Source organism: Mytilus edulis, chromosome 5, assembly GCF_963676685.1.
Source record: "Mytilus edulis chromosome 5, xbMytEdul2.2, whole genome shotgun sequence".
Classification (NCBI taxonomy): Eukaryota; Metazoa; Mollusca; class Bivalvia; order Mytilida; family Mytilidae; genus Mytilus; species Mytilus edulis.
The window spans coordinates 22,779,575-22,796,793 of NC_092348.1; the positions used below are offsets into that span (position 1 = coordinate 22,779,575).

The 17,219-nt window shown below is 33.3% G+C and overlaps 1 protein-coding gene across 1 annotated transcript in view; it reads right to left on the reverse strand.

The window, feature by feature from the left end:
- Positions 1–957: 957 nt before the first annotated feature.
- LOC139525436 (uncharacterized) overlaps positions 958–17,219 on the reverse strand; it is a 55,164-nt gene continuing 38,902 nt past the window's right edge. Inside the window, exon 4 of the mRNA XM_071320762.1 lies at positions 958–2,701. Coding sequence (XP_071176863.1) covers positions 999–2,701 — 1,703 coding nt within the window. The 3' untranslated portion in view covers positions 958–998. The remainder of the gene's footprint in view (positions 2,702–17,219) is intronic.

Genomic DNA, 17,219 nt, shown 5'->3' on the forward strand with positions numbered 1-17,219 from the left:
CTAGTGTGACATTTTAGTCATTTTAACTCCTTGCAGATCGTATTTGCTGACCTTTTTCTTGATTTAAAGTTTTACGTAATTACAATACATGTATTTCTTGACAAAATGCCCAACAAAATAAATAAATCAACATTCAACTTTAACCTTTATAAAGAATCTGTGTTTGCAAATTTGACCATGATGACTGATTTGTAGTTCTTGTTGTGCAAAACAGGTTTGCTTTATACTGTTTCTCTTCATACTATATTTGTAAAAACAGCGCAAATAGACATGATAGAAAAAAAAGTAATTCAAGGCCAATAACAACCACAAGGTACAGTATATCTAATAAGGTGACAACTGAAAATTCGTCCATTTGACTCATTTTAAAAGATCTGCTTGGTTTTTTTTAATTTCTTACTATCTATAATAGTTTTCCATAAACCTGTAAACTACAAAAAATAAAACAAAATATTATTTTAGGAGGAATTACACATTAATCATTGTTAATGGTAAGTCCGAGTTTATAAAAAAAAATTACTTAATTGAGACAGACATTGACATGCTTGCCAACTTAATAAATGTTCGATTTGCTTTTACTGTATAGTTTTTTCAAAAGATATAAGCTACAAAATACAAATAATCCTAGGTTTTATTGAAAGCAACAGCAGCATGTTTGTTGTTGGATAAAATCCCAAGATATACTTTTAAAGTAAATATCAATCGGGCCATTTAAGTAAAGTTTTGTTAAATTTGGCAGACAAGCTTCAGAAAAAAAAGATTACTTTAAGTTTGCTCCGGATTGATTATTTGATATACCTAAAGTGTTTGGCTTGCATGCTCATAAAAAGAGACAGTGTCTATCAAAGTGATATTCAAGTTATATTACAGTTTGAAAATAATGTCAAACAAATAGTTATATAAAGTAAAAATGATAAAGTAAATGTATTGTCTTTATTTTTAATTGATTCACATCATTCTCTGAAAATCCTTTTTTAGAATATGTTTTAAAATTCTTTTTATGAACACGAAAAGACGAGTACATTTGTGTTATCTTCGACGTGATTCAATACAAATAGCTTTCGATAATCATTACCGAAGGAAATGTCTGTAGGTCTGTTTATATCATTTTCTGCGTTCAGGATGCTATCAAGAAGTTTTCCTTTTGGTGTAATTCGTTGGATAGTATTTAAACTTTCACACGCTACGTATAAATTACCTTTCTTGTCGGTAGTTACTGCATTTAGTTTGTGTAGATCGGATGAAGTGTATCTAAATCGTTGTTCTCCTTCAATCGTAACACAACATATAGCATTAAACATTATATCTATATAGTAAACACTTTCATCAGGACCTGGGTGTAGATCTGTTATATGACCAACATTCGGCACATTCACTTTATTTATACTGTTCCCTTGTTTGTCAAGAATGTGCAAGGTAAGATATCCACCGACATAAATCTTATCGTTGGCAATAGCAATATTCCAACAATCCTTCGGTACGGAATGTGTAGAACCAGCTTTCATTGTTTTAATGTCGATAAATTGTATTGATCTCCTTTTAGGTAACGTAACGACAGCTTTGTCTTCATCAGGTATAACAGCTATATCGTATGAGGTGCCAGACAATTTACAATCCTGTAAGTAATCGCCTTGCTCATTATACACCAACAGGTTGGTACCTATAGTATTACATAATAGTAGACGGTTAGTATTTGTAATACACATTGATCTGATCAGTATACCTTTAGATTGTTTGATTTCTATTCTACGGTTTAATGTAAACCTTGTTGGCATTTCAGAAACTAATGTAAACTCCGTTTGCAGTTGAGAAGCTGATGATCGAACTTCAACTTGTTGAATATTTGGTTGCTTATAATTTGCCTTGTATTGCAGGATGTTTAGTCTGGTTGATCCCAAAGATGTTATGGTATTTTGAATATGCTCTCTTGGTTGGAATTTCATGCTTCTTGTCATAAGATTTGGCAGCATGTTCCGAAATTTAATCTCTATGTCAATAATTTCTAGTTTATACTTATTAATCAGGACAAACAACTGATATTGTGAACCATACTTGCATTCTTGATCTATTTTCCTTGATATCTTTGTAATTGATTTTTTCATTTGCAATAAACTGTTTTCATGTGAATCAATTCTAGCATTTTGTGCTTTCTTTAACGAACTAGTTTCAAGTATAATCAGTCCTTCAAGTTCGTCTAGTCGTTTAATTATTTTAGCTTTGTTACTTGCAAGCTGACCTAAAATTGCTGCTTCGTCATGATCAAGATTTTCCTTATTTACATCTTGACTTGTGATTGCTTTATTTAATGTCGTTGTAATGTTAAATATAGAATTATACACGTCTTGAAACATAACTGAATGTTTAACATCTTTTGATGCATCTTCCAAAGAAAGCATTTTTTGACACGAATTATGATCCTCGACCTTGCAAGACGGACAACATAAGCAGTCATGTACAACACAAAAGTAGTCGAGAATTCTGCCTTCGTGTTTAACACAAAAGTTCTCAAAAGATAATGTCGCTATGTCAGTCAAATGATGCCCGAAAAACTCTGCATTCAAATTGTGGTTCAACATACATTGCCGACAAAGCTTATGCTGACATTCTGAGCAAAACTGAATAGCCTCTGATGAGTCATTTTTTGTAGAGCATGGATCGCATGTTAACCATGATGGGTCTATTTTCTTTGATACTACGTATTCTGAAAATTTAAATTGTAGTAATTTGATTTTAGCTCTGTTATATGAACTATGATAATAAAAGCAATTATTAAAGTTTAAGTGTTATAATAATATAAAACAACTTCTTTACTCGTAAGTTTGTAGTTGTGATTAAACGAATCAAGAAGTAGGTGTTTGATATGTGTGAAAGAAACTTTCTTTGGAAAAACGGATGTACCTCAAAACCAAACCGTATAGTTGGTTATAAAAGGCTCCGACATAAAACAATATTATAAAACAAATTTAGAAAACTAACGGCCAAATTTATAACAAAACAATTTACGAAAAGTACATATGACAGACATGAACCAACTAATAAAATAACGACAACCAATGAACCAACGACAGCCACTTAACTAACAACAACCACTGAACCAACGGCAATCACTGAACTAAGAACAATCACTGAACCAGCAGCAATCCCTGAACTAACGACAACCCCTAAACTAACGACAACCACTTAACCAACAGCAATCACTGAACTAAGGACAATCACTGAACCAGCAGCAATCCCTGAACTAACGACAACCCCGGAACAAACAACAACCACTAAACCAACAAAACCAATGAACCAACGACAACCACTGAACCAACGACAACCAATGCACTAAGGGCAATCACTGAAAAAACCACAACCACTGAACCATCGACAACTACTGAACCAACGCAATATCTGAACTAACGACAACCACTGAACTAACGACAATCACTAAACCAACGACAACCACTGAACCAACGACAACCTATGAACCAACGACAACCACTGAACTAATCACAACCACTGAACCAACGGCAATCACCGACCTAACGACAACCCCTGAACAAACGACAACCAATGACCCAACGACAACCACTGAACCAACGACAACCTCTGAACTAACTACAACCACTGAACCAACGGCAATCATTGACAGAACGACAACCAATGAAAAAACGACAACCACTGAACTAACGGCAACCATTGAACCAACGGCAATCACTGAACTTACGACAACCCCTCAACTAACGACAACCACTGATCCAACGGCAATCACTGAACTAACAACAATCACTGAACTAACGACAACCCCTGAACAAACGACAACCACTTAACCAACGACAACCACTGAACCAACGACAACCACTGAACTAACGACAACCACTGAACCAACGAAAACCCCTGAACTAACGACAATCACTGAACCAACGACAACTAATGAACCAACAACAACCACTGAACTAACGGCAATCACTGAACTAACGGCAACCACTGAACCAACGGCAATCACTGAACAAACGACAACCACTGAACCAACGACAACTAATGAATCAACAACAACCACTGAACCAACGACAACTAATGAACCAACAACAACCACTGAACTAACGGCAACCACTGAACTAACGACAACCACTGAACTAACGACAATCACTTAACCAACGACAATCACTGAACTAATGACAATCACTGAACCAACGGCAATCACTGACCTAACGACAACCCCTGAACCAACGGCAATCACTGAACCAAAGACCACCACTGAACTAACGACAACTCCTGAACTAACGACAACCACTGAACCAACGACAACTAATGAATCAACAACAACCAATTAACCAACGGAAACCACTGAACTAACGGTAACCACTGACCCAACAGCAATCACTGAACTAACGACAACCCCGCAACTAACGACAACAACTTAACCAACGGCAATCACTGAACTAACAACAACCACTGAACCAACGACAACCCCTGAACTAACGACAAGCACTGAACCAACGACAACTAATGAACCAACAACAACCACTGAACTAACGGCAACCACTGAACTAACGGCAACCACTGAACCAACGGCTATCACTGAACAAACGACAACCACTGAACCAACGACAACAAATGAATCAACAACAACCACTGAACCAACGACAACTAATGAACCAACAACAACCACTGAACTAACGGCAACCACTGAACCAACGGCAATCACTGAACAAACGACAACCACTGAACCAACGACAACTAATGAACCAACAACAACCCCTGAACCAACGACAACTAATGAACCAACAACAACCACTGAACTAACGACAACCCCTGAACTAACGGCAATCACTGAACCAACGGAAATCACTGAACTAACGAAAACCCCTGAACTAACGACAACCACTGAACCAACGGCAATCACTGAACTAACGACAACCACTGAACCTACGACAACCAATGAACCAACGACAACCACTGAATAGATTGTACTACAAAATTTAAAAGAAAAAGAATAAAGTTGCTTTGTCAGCATTATTCATTACGTCAGATTTAACTAAAAAAATATTTAAGACATGAATAAAATGATATAAAATGATATATCAAACGTTTGTTTTCAGGTAATACCTTCATTTCAAAATATTTGCTGCATTGTATGCAGTTCAAAGGATAATGTTGATAAACAACTTATAGACAGAAATAGCCTTTAAGTTTTATGAAATAAAATCCGTCGAAATAATGTATTCCCGACTATGTCAAACAATCCATCCTAAGGTATAAAAAGAGGATCTATAATAAGGACCATTACAGACTTTTATTATATAAAACAGAAATATTAATACTTTTTATTGTTATCGCCATAAGTATAATATATGTGTAACAGTTAACTTAAAGGGGTATCTATTGATCAGAAACGGTCACTTTATATATCAACAGATGAAGTGTTCAGTTACAATAGTGGAAATTCACAGAAACGTTGCATGCAATGTGAACAAATAGTTGATTAAAAAATTAAAATTAAATCATATGTCACATACATCTTTTCCATACAAAAAAACATAACAAGCAGGGCTATTATAATAAAGTAGAAAAAATGTAGAGAAATAAATTTATTTGGAAACTACCCATTTCAACGGGAGCACTTGCAAATGCGTCTAACAGCATATGCAATGCATATATGTAGATAAGTTAAAAAATCCATATGGCATTTTTAGACATTATTATCCTTACATGAGAGAAATAATTAGTATTTATAATATGAAAATATGAACTAAACTAAGAGTTAAGTTAAACATATTACATAAACAAATTCAACATTTTAAGTTTAGGTTCCAAAACCAAACATCTCGGAGAGAACATTTCGCTCAATTTTGTTAACCTAAACTGTCAAAATATTACTGATAAACCTATCAAAAATGCTCACCAATCAGTATTTGTATTTTATCGTAGGATGATACCACAGTGAAACAGAGGCACGAGAAAGAAAACTTAGAAATTCATTTACAGTGGAGAGTATAGTAGTATTATATGCGTTTTACAAGCCTTAAAGCTCGGACGCCGGACGCCATATTTGGGCTTGGACGCGATCGCCGACGCCATATTTGGGCCTGAACGCCTACGCCATATTAGACCGTGAAATCGGGATGCGGACTTGGGGTTGGACCATGTGACTCGGACATCGAGACACCGACCCCATATTTCGGTTCAAACCTTGAACACTGACGTCATACATATATATAAGACCCTGAAATCTGGACTCAAACCAAGGTTTGGACCATGTGACCCTGACATCGGGACGCCGACGCCATGTTTGGGCTTTAACCCTAGACGCTATACCTTAATGTTGAACCAGGCTATCCTCCAAGGGGGACACTATTAGTGATGTCACACCCTTTAAAGTTGACGGTATATCCTCACAAACGGACGTGGATTCTGATAAGCTTAACGCTAACCTAACCCTTTAAACCCAACCCTAAGATTATAAGTCTGATAATTATGAAAAGAATATTCTACCTCTTAAATAAGTTACTACAGTAACTAAGACATGCTTATAACAACTGTGAGAATTCTTCAAGATATACTATTTATATCAATCAGTTAATCAGTCACTCAATCCAGTAGGCGGTATTATTAATAGATGCACGTTTAAAGATAATAGGATTAGAATATTTATCTTTTTTTCAGTTTTTTGTACTTCTTATCTTATAAACATGACTATCGTAAAAAAAATCAGTAGTATTACTTTTCGATTTCTTTAAACCCCTTAGTTAATGTCATATAGTCCTGATTAAAACGTCACTCTCATAATTAGATTAAGCGATAAAGCACATCTGATGATAAAAAATAAGTAACTTTATACACTTTCTGTCAATAACATGTTTACAGGTGTACACTATTTTATCTGGTTCTGATTAACGGACATAAGTACGAACCTACAGAAATAATATGATATCATTATTTCGATATAATTTAATCGTTATCTGTATATATTTATATCGTTATCTCGATATATATCAAATCGAGATAACGATATATTTATATCGAGATAACGAAATACATATTTCGAAATAACGAAATACATATTTCAATATAACCATATAAATATTGAGATAACGATATAATTATCGAGATAACGATATAAATAAATATCGAGATAACGATATAAATAAATCGAGATAAAGATATAAATATATCGAGATCACGATATAAATATATCGAGATAACGATTTATTTATCTCGAAATAACGAAATATATATTGAGATAACGATATAATTTAGTTTTTTGTAGGTCCCTTATGGGCTTCCGTACAAAAGCAACAATACGAAAGCTATAGCAATCTTCTCAAAAAATGTATACTTGTAAAGCGATAATGTACGGAAGGCGTAAGAGGACACAAAAAAAATAGAAAATATTTTTTAATTCTAATTCACGATAAAACATAAACAGTTTACCGAGATCTCGATAAAAAAAAATCGTTATCTCGATAAAACAAAACTGTTATATCGAGATCTCAGATTATTATATCGTTATCTTGATTTATTAAAACGAGATCTCGGATTATTAAATCGTTATCTCGGTTAAATATATCGAGATCTCGATAAAAATATATCTTTATCTCGATAAAACGAAACTGTTTTTCTGAATGCGTCATTTTGTTGTTATCTAACAAATATTCAAATTAATATCAGAAAAAAAGTGCAAAGCACTCTTTAAAATTTTTAATTACATGTAGTTCATTCATTTATTTAGTTTCGGAGAGTAAACTAGTGGATTTCCCTAACCGAAATTCCTTTGTTGAATGTATGGACGACCTGAATACCAAAACATATATATTTAAGTATTAAAATACTCAACGTTATCTTTTTTTTATTTTCACGTTACCTTTGCTGTTATTATACCTTTTTCGAAAGCCTATTAATCAGGAACAAAAGTTATATAGGCAATATGTTCCGCAACGCATATTAGAGGAGTAACGAAGGACATAAAAAAAGAAGTACGGGTGAACATTATAAAAAAAGCTTATTTTAAATAATGGAATGAACTTCAGCGACCCGTCAGCCACAAATTAAGGAAAACTTTATACACCATTTGAAAGCTTATTAAAAGAGGAACAGAATGTTATAAATAGTATGTACCGCAATGACAATTAGAGAGGTTACCGAGGACCTAAATGCCAAAATACACGTGAAAATTAAGAAAAAATCAATTTTGAATAATGGAATGGATATTTTGAATATTGGAATAGACTGTTGCGACCCTTCAACCCCTAATTCCAAATATACATTATACCTAATTCGAAAGCTTATTAATATACCATTTTATTCCTCTTTCTATAAGCTTTGAAGTAGTGTATAAAGGGGTCGAAGGGTCTGTGTTACTCCTCTAATAAGCTTTGCGGAACAGATTGACTATATGTCTTTTGTTCTCTATAAATAAGCTTTCGAATGAGATATAATGTATGTATGTAAATAGGGGCTAAAGGGTCGCAACAGTCCTTTCCAGTTTTCAAAATATCCCCTCCGGGTGAACATTATAAAATAGCTTATTTTGAATAATGGAGTGAACTTCTGCGATCCATCAGCCCCTAATTAAGGAAAAATTTATTCATCATTTGAAAGCTTATTAATAGAGAAACAAAATGGTTATAAATAATATGTGCCGCAATGACCATTAGAGTGGTTACCGAGGACATAAATGCCAAAATACGCTTGAAAATTAAGAAATAACCAATTTTGAGTAATGGAATGGATATTCGAATAGACTGTTGCGACCATTCAGCTCCTAATTCCAAATATACATTATACCTCATTCGAAAAGCTTTTAAATATACCATTTTATCCCTATTTCTATAAGCTTTGAAGTAGTGTATAAAGGGGCCGAAGGGTCTGTGTTACTCCTCTAATAAGCGTTGCGGAACATATTGACTATATGTCTTTTGTTATCTATAAATAAGCTTTCGAATGAAGTATAAGGTATGTATGTTATTAGGGGCTAAAGAGTCGTAGCAGTCCATTCCATTATTTAAAATTGGCTATTTCTTAATTTCAAGCGTAACCCCTCTAATGGTCATTGCGGCACAATGGACATGTTATATCTATAAATATGGGATTAAGAACAGCAAACGTAACGTAAAAATCAAAAAAGATAAAGTTGAGTATTTTAATATTTTAATTATATAAATGTTTTGGTATTCAGGTCGTCCATTCATTGAAGCAAGGATTTTCTGTTAAAAATAGTTAGGGAAATCCACTAGTTTATTCTCCGAAACTAGATAAATGAATGAATTAAGTTAAAAAATTTAAAGAGTGCTATGAACTTTTTTTTCTCATATTAATTTGATTATTTGTTAGATAACATCAAAATGACGAATTCAAAAATACAGTTTCGTTTTATCGAGATAACGATATATTTTTACGGCTTCCGTAGATTTCTCTTTTTCTTGTTCTCCTTTTTTTTTTAATTGTTGTGCACGTGAAGGAATCATTTCTGTGCAGCGAAACAAGAACCAGTTTGAACCGGTTTAAATTAGATGATATTGGGATCAACATTTTTAATTGCAGTATTTGCCTCAAAGGTGTGGCCGCACGATCTTCAAAGACATATTAGAGGTAAGCATTCTTCCGATGAGCCACTATATCACAAAGATCTCCTGATGCTGATGTTGCTGCTGCTTTTGCTGTTTTTTTTTTTTATAGTTTAAAAGTATACGGTTATCTATTTAAAAACGAGAAACACTGCGGAAAGAATGAAATTATTTCTTCCGAAACTTATAGATCCTGACCAGACGGGATATGTGGCTGGTAGATACAATGGTGAAAATCTACGACTCATTGCTGATATTATATTGTTTACTGCTTTAAAGAATTATCCAGGGCTTATATTACTAGTCGATTTCGAAAAGGCGTTTGATACGCTAGAATGGAAATTTATTCAAAAAGCATTGGTTTGTTTTAATTTTGGTAGCAAGTTCCGGAAATGGGTCTCAACTTTATACTCAAATATATCTAGTCTTGTCGTAAATAATGGATTTAGTTCTAGTCCATTCAAAATTGAGAGAGGTGTTCGACAAGGGTGTCCTTTGTCTCCTTTTTTATTTATTTTGGCCGTTGAACTGCTGGCAATAAGTATTCGTAAAAACAATAAGATATCTGGTATTAAAATTGGTGATACTGAAATAAAAATTTCACAGTTGGCTGATGATACCACTTGTTTTTTGAAAGATGTATTTTCTGCGCAAATTTTATTAGATTCGTTTAATGATTTTGAGAAGTGTTCAGGGTTAAAAGTCAATTTTTCTAAAACCGAAGCAACATGGGTTGGAAGAAATAAAGTTAACAAAGAAGGTTCCCTTCCTATTAAATGGACAGATGGTTTTAAAACTTTAGGTTTAAAATTTAACGCTTTTGAAGAAATGGTTTGTTCTAATTTAGATACATGCATAGACAAAATGGAATTAATAATTAAAATGTGGAGGATCAGAAACCTTTCCTTGATCGGTAAAATAGTAATACTTAAATCACTTGCAATATCGAAGCTTATTTATGTCATTTCATCTACACATGTACCAAGAGCTTATGTAATTAAAATACAACGTGACATTAATAGTTTTTTATGGAATGGTGGTACTCCGAAAGTTAAATCGGAAGTCATTCAAAAGTCTCCTAGCGAGGGGGGACTGAAAGCCCCAAATTTTGAAGTACAACTGTTATCATTTCGTATTATGTGGGTAAAAAGATTTTTGTCAGAACATGACTCCAAATGGAAACATGTTTCCAAAGCATTTTTCTCCCTTTTTGATTTAGAGGATTTATTTATGAGCAGATGTGAATTTGAGTTTTTAAATTTAAAAGCACCTCTTTTTTATATAGAAGTGTTATCTGCCTGGAAACGTTTCAAGGGTATATTCATCCCGTTAAATACATTTCATGTTAGAAAAGAATTTATTTGGTTCAATCCGTTTATCAAAGTTGACAGAACGAGTATTTTTTACAGATCTTGGTACATGAAAGGCATACGGTTCATCAATGATATTGTAGATGATAAAGGCGAATTTTTGTCTCATGATGCTATTAATAAAAAATATAACCTGAATGTTACTTTTGTAGACATTCTATCTATTAAACTTGCTATACCACGTGACTGGAAGGATTTGTTATTACAACAACACATGTCGCCTAACAGCAACTCATTTGGTTTCGTTTTTGAGCATAAAAAAATGCCTATCAGTAAATTATTCGCTAAAGATGTATATTCACTTTTTATCGATCGGGGAAGTGTTTCTCCTATTTCACAAAAAAGGTGGGAAGAAAGTTTTAATATAGAAATTAGTGACGAAAAGTGGAAAAATATTTATTCACTAGCTTTTAAATGTACTATAGAAAGCAAACTACAAGCTTTCCAATATAAATTGTTACACAGAATAGTCTCACATAATTATCTTCTTGAAAAATATAAACTTTCATTAACCAATGAATGTGCCAGTTGTAAAGAAATAGAAACTATAGAGCATAAATTTTTTGAATGTACAGAAATAAAACGATTTTGGAGAGAATTTTCTAATTGGTGGTATTTAGTATTTGGAGTAAAAATATTTTTAAATAAAGACAGTGTAATTTTCGGTGTATTAAATTCTAATAACATAGTTTTAAATTATTGTATTCTACAGGCAAAGTATTACATCAACTGTGCTAAGAACACACAATTAGACAGACTGTTAATATCTGTGCAAGCGTTTCTTAAATTTTTGAAAAGAAGGCTGGAGATATTAGAATATTTATATCTTTCTAAAGACAAATACGAGTCATTTGTCGACAGATGGGGAGGATTTATGGAAGTTATTTAATTAAATTTATTTTTGATATGATCATATATATTTAATGTATTCCAAAGTATCCTTAAGAGGTATCATACACTGAGTATTCACATCATTTACTTGTAATTTTTTTACTATGTCTTATTCGTAAAATATCAATAGTATAACAATGCCATAAAAATATCATGTTATTCACTTATGTATTGTAAAAATGTATGTATGCACTGTAGTTTAAACACCAAAAAGATCAATAAAAAATAAAAAAAAGAACAACACCAACAAGCGACAACCACTGAACATCAGTTTCCTGTGCAAACTAATGCAGCGGGTTTAAACGTTTAGATAGGCTCAAACCTTCTCCCAACCTGATACCGGCGTCACACATCAGCGTATAGCTCCGACGTATGCCGGCCGTGGTAAAAAATCATGTACGCTGACAATACGCTTGTAATTGTGAATGCATTCATTCTGTCAATCACATCTGTTTCGGTGCAAAACGAGTTTTAAAAGTTTATTGGGCGTATCTTGGACGATTATACGTAGCGTGTCTGGGGCGTTTTATTATTGGGCGTTTGTTACAAAACACACCCGCACACGTTTTTGTTAAAGTCGAACGATATTGAAGCGTATACAACGTGCCCTTAACGTGTCTCGAACATATCTGTAGCGTTTTCAACGCGTTTGGTGCACGCCGGTCTGTATAGATACGCCCATATGTGACGCCGGCATTAAACAATAGTGTAACATAACAACATAGAAAAACGCACTATAAAATATAAATTGAAAAGGCATATCAACAAAAACAAGTAAACATACACTGAACGAATAAATTTGATCTATGACACATACAAGGGGGTTAGATGAAAAACAATATTAGAAAAACAACCATAACCTTGAACAAAATTCCACAAAAAAAATAACTTACACAGTTCAATAGAAATAATTGTGTTGCAAGGTATACAATGGAGTACGAAAGTGTATATCACAAAATAAATATTTTTGTTGTTCATAGTACGAGAACAGAAGTGAAAATTTAATGTTTTACCAAACACTTATCAAAGCTGGAATAAGAGACAGTCACAAAATAAATATAGGAGACAACCTTTCGTCTGAATACAACTGTCATTAAATGAGCAATTTGAGAACCCTTTTGTAAGGTGTGCACGATACATGATTCCTCACGGTGGGTAATGTTGTCCTGCGAGAGAACGTTCTGTGCTGGTGATTCGGTCCTGACGGGTGCTGGTGATCAATAAAAAAGGGTAAACAAAGACGAAAATGATGATTTTTGACGTTTTCACTCATAAAAAATGGAAGGAAACATTTGAGAGTTTGTTTCTTATGGGTTCATAGGTAAACCATTAAAAAGTTGACCCTCTAAACTGTTTCAGTGAGCGTAACACAAAATTGCTCATTTTCAGAAAATCTAGAACTGAAAAAATAAAACAAAAATGCTCATAGAGTCCGCTTTCTATACCGCAATCCACACGGCAAAACTATTTTGTGAAAAAAACATTGCAATTTATTAAAATTTAGCATTTTCTCAATTTATTCATGTCCTGATACTGTGCTGGTGGGTCCTGTCATTGTGCTGGTGGGTCCTGATACGGTGCTGGTGATTTTGGATAAGAAGTTGGTGATATTTGAAACAAATGTTACAAAATCAATAAAATTGGGCAGATAATTGTTGTCAATAGGATCTATGACTCCTATTTTAGCTTTAAATTGTGCATCCATTTGGCTGTTTAATATGTGTTTTCAAATGATCGTAATTTGTATTACATAATTACATAAAAGGGCAACATCTTTCGTCCAATATAAGATAACAATATATAGTATCTAAAATAAGAATAGTTTTATTAAGATATTAAATGCCCCTTAAATTGATGTTTCAACAATGATCAAAGCCCATGCCGCATAGACATGTTTGTTTGCGCTCCACATACCCCTCCCCACTTCCAACCAACCCTCCTCATTTCCTCCTTCATTGTTACAGTGGTGTACCAACACAACAATATATCACATAAAATAATAACACAAAGACACACATTATTGAACAACGAATGCTCGCAGGTACTGAAAGCTAGTTTAAAGCCGCATTTTCAACTAATAGATAAACCATGTTCTCATATACAAAAATCCCAATCGTGTCGATTAAAAAATGTCTAAAAACTTAAGTTCACATTTTAATGTTTGATGAAGCAGAACTTTAAAAGTGTGCAGTGAATCTTGTGCTCACAACAGTTAATGTCATAATTATGTATACATAAGACTTATATAAAGGAAGTAAGAAGGTACCAAGAAACATTTTACAGTTCAATTTAATGATCCTGAATGGAAGGAAATGGTACGGAAGTTTACTTAGGACAAAAAGAAAATTTTATTTTTTGGTGAAAGACTTAAACGCTTCTTTGCATTATATAGTACAGCTCTTCTATAAAAGCATGCAAAAAAACCCACTTTGATCGAGTTGCTTGCTATGTTTGCTTGGATGTTTTCAAACAATAGGTAGGCGGAGTTTCAATACATACTTGGATTTGATTGGACAAATACAAACTGACAGAAATTGAAGTTAATGTTTATTGTCCAAACAAATTCGAGTACATAGTAAAAAGACTACTTACATGTCGTTTACAAACATCCAAACAATCATAGCATGCAATTTGATCAATGGTTTGCTTTGCATATATTTATAGAAGAGCTGTAAAAACGAGAATATTTGTGCTGAATGGAAACTGTGAGGGTCAAAATCTTAAATTGCTTATAAATAATGCTGGACCCAGTTTCGTTATCTGATCTGAATTTTCTGAAATGTGCAAGGTAGATAGACATTGGCCTTTTGATTTTTTTACTCGGTAAGTTTTGCCCTAATTGCTTAAACCTTTGCAATATTAAAGCCGATTTCAATGAGTGTGTAGACAAAGGGAATATCTTTGGTTATCTTGCTTGCTGAACAGAAAAGTCATTGTAAGGTTATGTAAACTATCCTACTTTAAGAGTAGACTAGTCCGACAAATGACACATCTTTCTGTCTGTAGGACCAGGCTACCTCGAAAGGAGGGTAGTATACCTTACCTAACAATGAATTCACGGTTTAGCTAACAAGCAAGCTAACCAAAGATATTACCTTCGCGGGTAGGTTAATGCTGTATTTTCAAAAAAATAAAAAAATGATACTAAAATTTCAACTTTTAATAAAAAGACTTTTTGACTTATTTATAGTGTATTATTTTATATTTTTTAGTTTTGCTAGTATGTTGACAATATGAATTTTCGTTTTCAAAAATAATATTTTCAAATTATCACGTTGTTATGATATTGTAATTATTATGTTTATTTATGTTGGCCTAATTTGTGTTGTATGGCCTGATAGTTGTTTACCAAATAATCTTATAATTGTGCAGTTTAGGAATCACTGGAACAATCACAGAATGATTGGAACTTTCTAGAATGATCCTTATAAAAGATGCGTAATTTAAACTTCTGCGTTATTCCAGAAACTTCCGTTGTAACTTTCCAGGATTTTCCACAATGTTCCATTATAGAGTGTTCGAGAATTTTCCATGACAACACTATATATACAGACACTAAAGTTAAACTCTCATAATTAAACTTGGACATAGACATTGATAGACATTAGTATTCACAGCATTTGGATTGACACTTTTATTCTACAAACAACATCATACTGGATTGTGACATTAGTAGTGAACGTAATATTCAAATTGGATTCCGAAAGATTTCCGGATACAGATAAAGATAACAGATTGGACTCATATTTTGACAGTTAAGTTAACAGTAATATTTGTGTAATACCTTTTGTAAACTTTTGTATATTAAATATTGTTAAATTTTACTATTGATTTGTGTCTTTTGTTGGCTACAATTTAAAGGCGATTTCTGGCCGTAACAGAAATTGGGGGCTCGTCCGGGATCTTAAAAATATTTTATTCAAAATTTGTTTAGTATTTGTATTATAACTAGCCAACAAAATTCTACAAAATGGCATTTGATGCCGGTAAATATTTGAAAACGCCAGACCTGGAGAGTTTTGATAATTTAAAGAAAGAGGAATTAGTGTTGCTTGCTAAACATCTGAAATTAGATTTTAAAGTATCTATGAGAAAACAAATTATAAAAAATTTGGTTATAGACAAGTTAGTTGATGCAGAAATTTTAGGTGAAGAGGCTCTTGAACTTAAGGTCGAAAATATTGACGCCTTTAAATTAAAACAGCTCCTATTCCTACATCGCTTGCATCAACGGCAAGTTTAAATTGTTTTTCAAAGTCTGGAGTAATCAGAACTGGACTATTAATTAAAAGTGATTTGCTATTTCCAAAAGCTTTTTGACAATTTCCGCTCCAGATAAATTTAGAATCTTTCCGTAAAAGATGAGTCAATGGTTGAACAACAGTAGCAAAATTTGAACAGAATTTCCTGTAAAATCCTATCATGCCTAAATATCTCATAAGTTGTTTTCTATTTGTAGGAGGTGGAAATTTGGAAATAGCTTCCACGTTATCACGTGACACTCAAAATCTATTTATAAACGTGAAAACAGTAAACTCAAAAGTGCTAGCGTGTAGACAGTCTTGTATTTCTAAGTATTGTTATCTGTGGATAGCTTATGTACCAAAGTAATAGAAAAGTGCTACTCGCCTACTTTGAATAAAAAGATTGATTAAATAAACTGAGATTTTCGACTGAATTGCGCCAAAAATACTATGACCTTCAGATATTATAACGTCTGATACTTACACGAAGGTGGTAAAGGGGGGTGCTTGCACGAAAAAAACGTGAAATAAGACATAATTTCACGTTGAACGTGAAATAATTTCTGTAATGAACGTTGCACGAAAAATAAATACTTTTATTTGAACCTTTTGTGACCTTCTTGTATATATTAACTCTTTGTTTTACTTGATATTCCCGATTTAGTATACAAATTTATGATATAATTGGTTTACGGCTTTTAAAAAAGTATTTCTTGACGATCCCTGCCAAGTGTTTGAATTTTATTTGAAAAATACCGAGCATGCAAAATAAGACTTTGAAAATCACGATGCACGTAAAATTAAATAAGCAGAACACGTTGAACGAGGCACCCGTCTTGCACGACTGTACGTCAAATAAAAAAGTAAAAACACGTTGAACGTGAAATAAAAAACGGCGATCACGTTGCACGAAAATAACCCTTTACCACCCTCTTACACGGTACAAACAACATGAACCGAGTAGCAGTTTTCGTAAAATATTAAGATTCAGCTTTCCGTACGTTAACTTGACTCGAAAAATCATCATTTCTACACGCTAGCACTTTTGAGTCAAAGTTAACGTGTTTCACAAGTTTTCGGGTCCGACATTGTCTACAAACGCACAAGTGACTTTCAAAGGGAAGTAATTCTGTAAACAGAAATAAAAATTTCAGTCATCGGGAAAT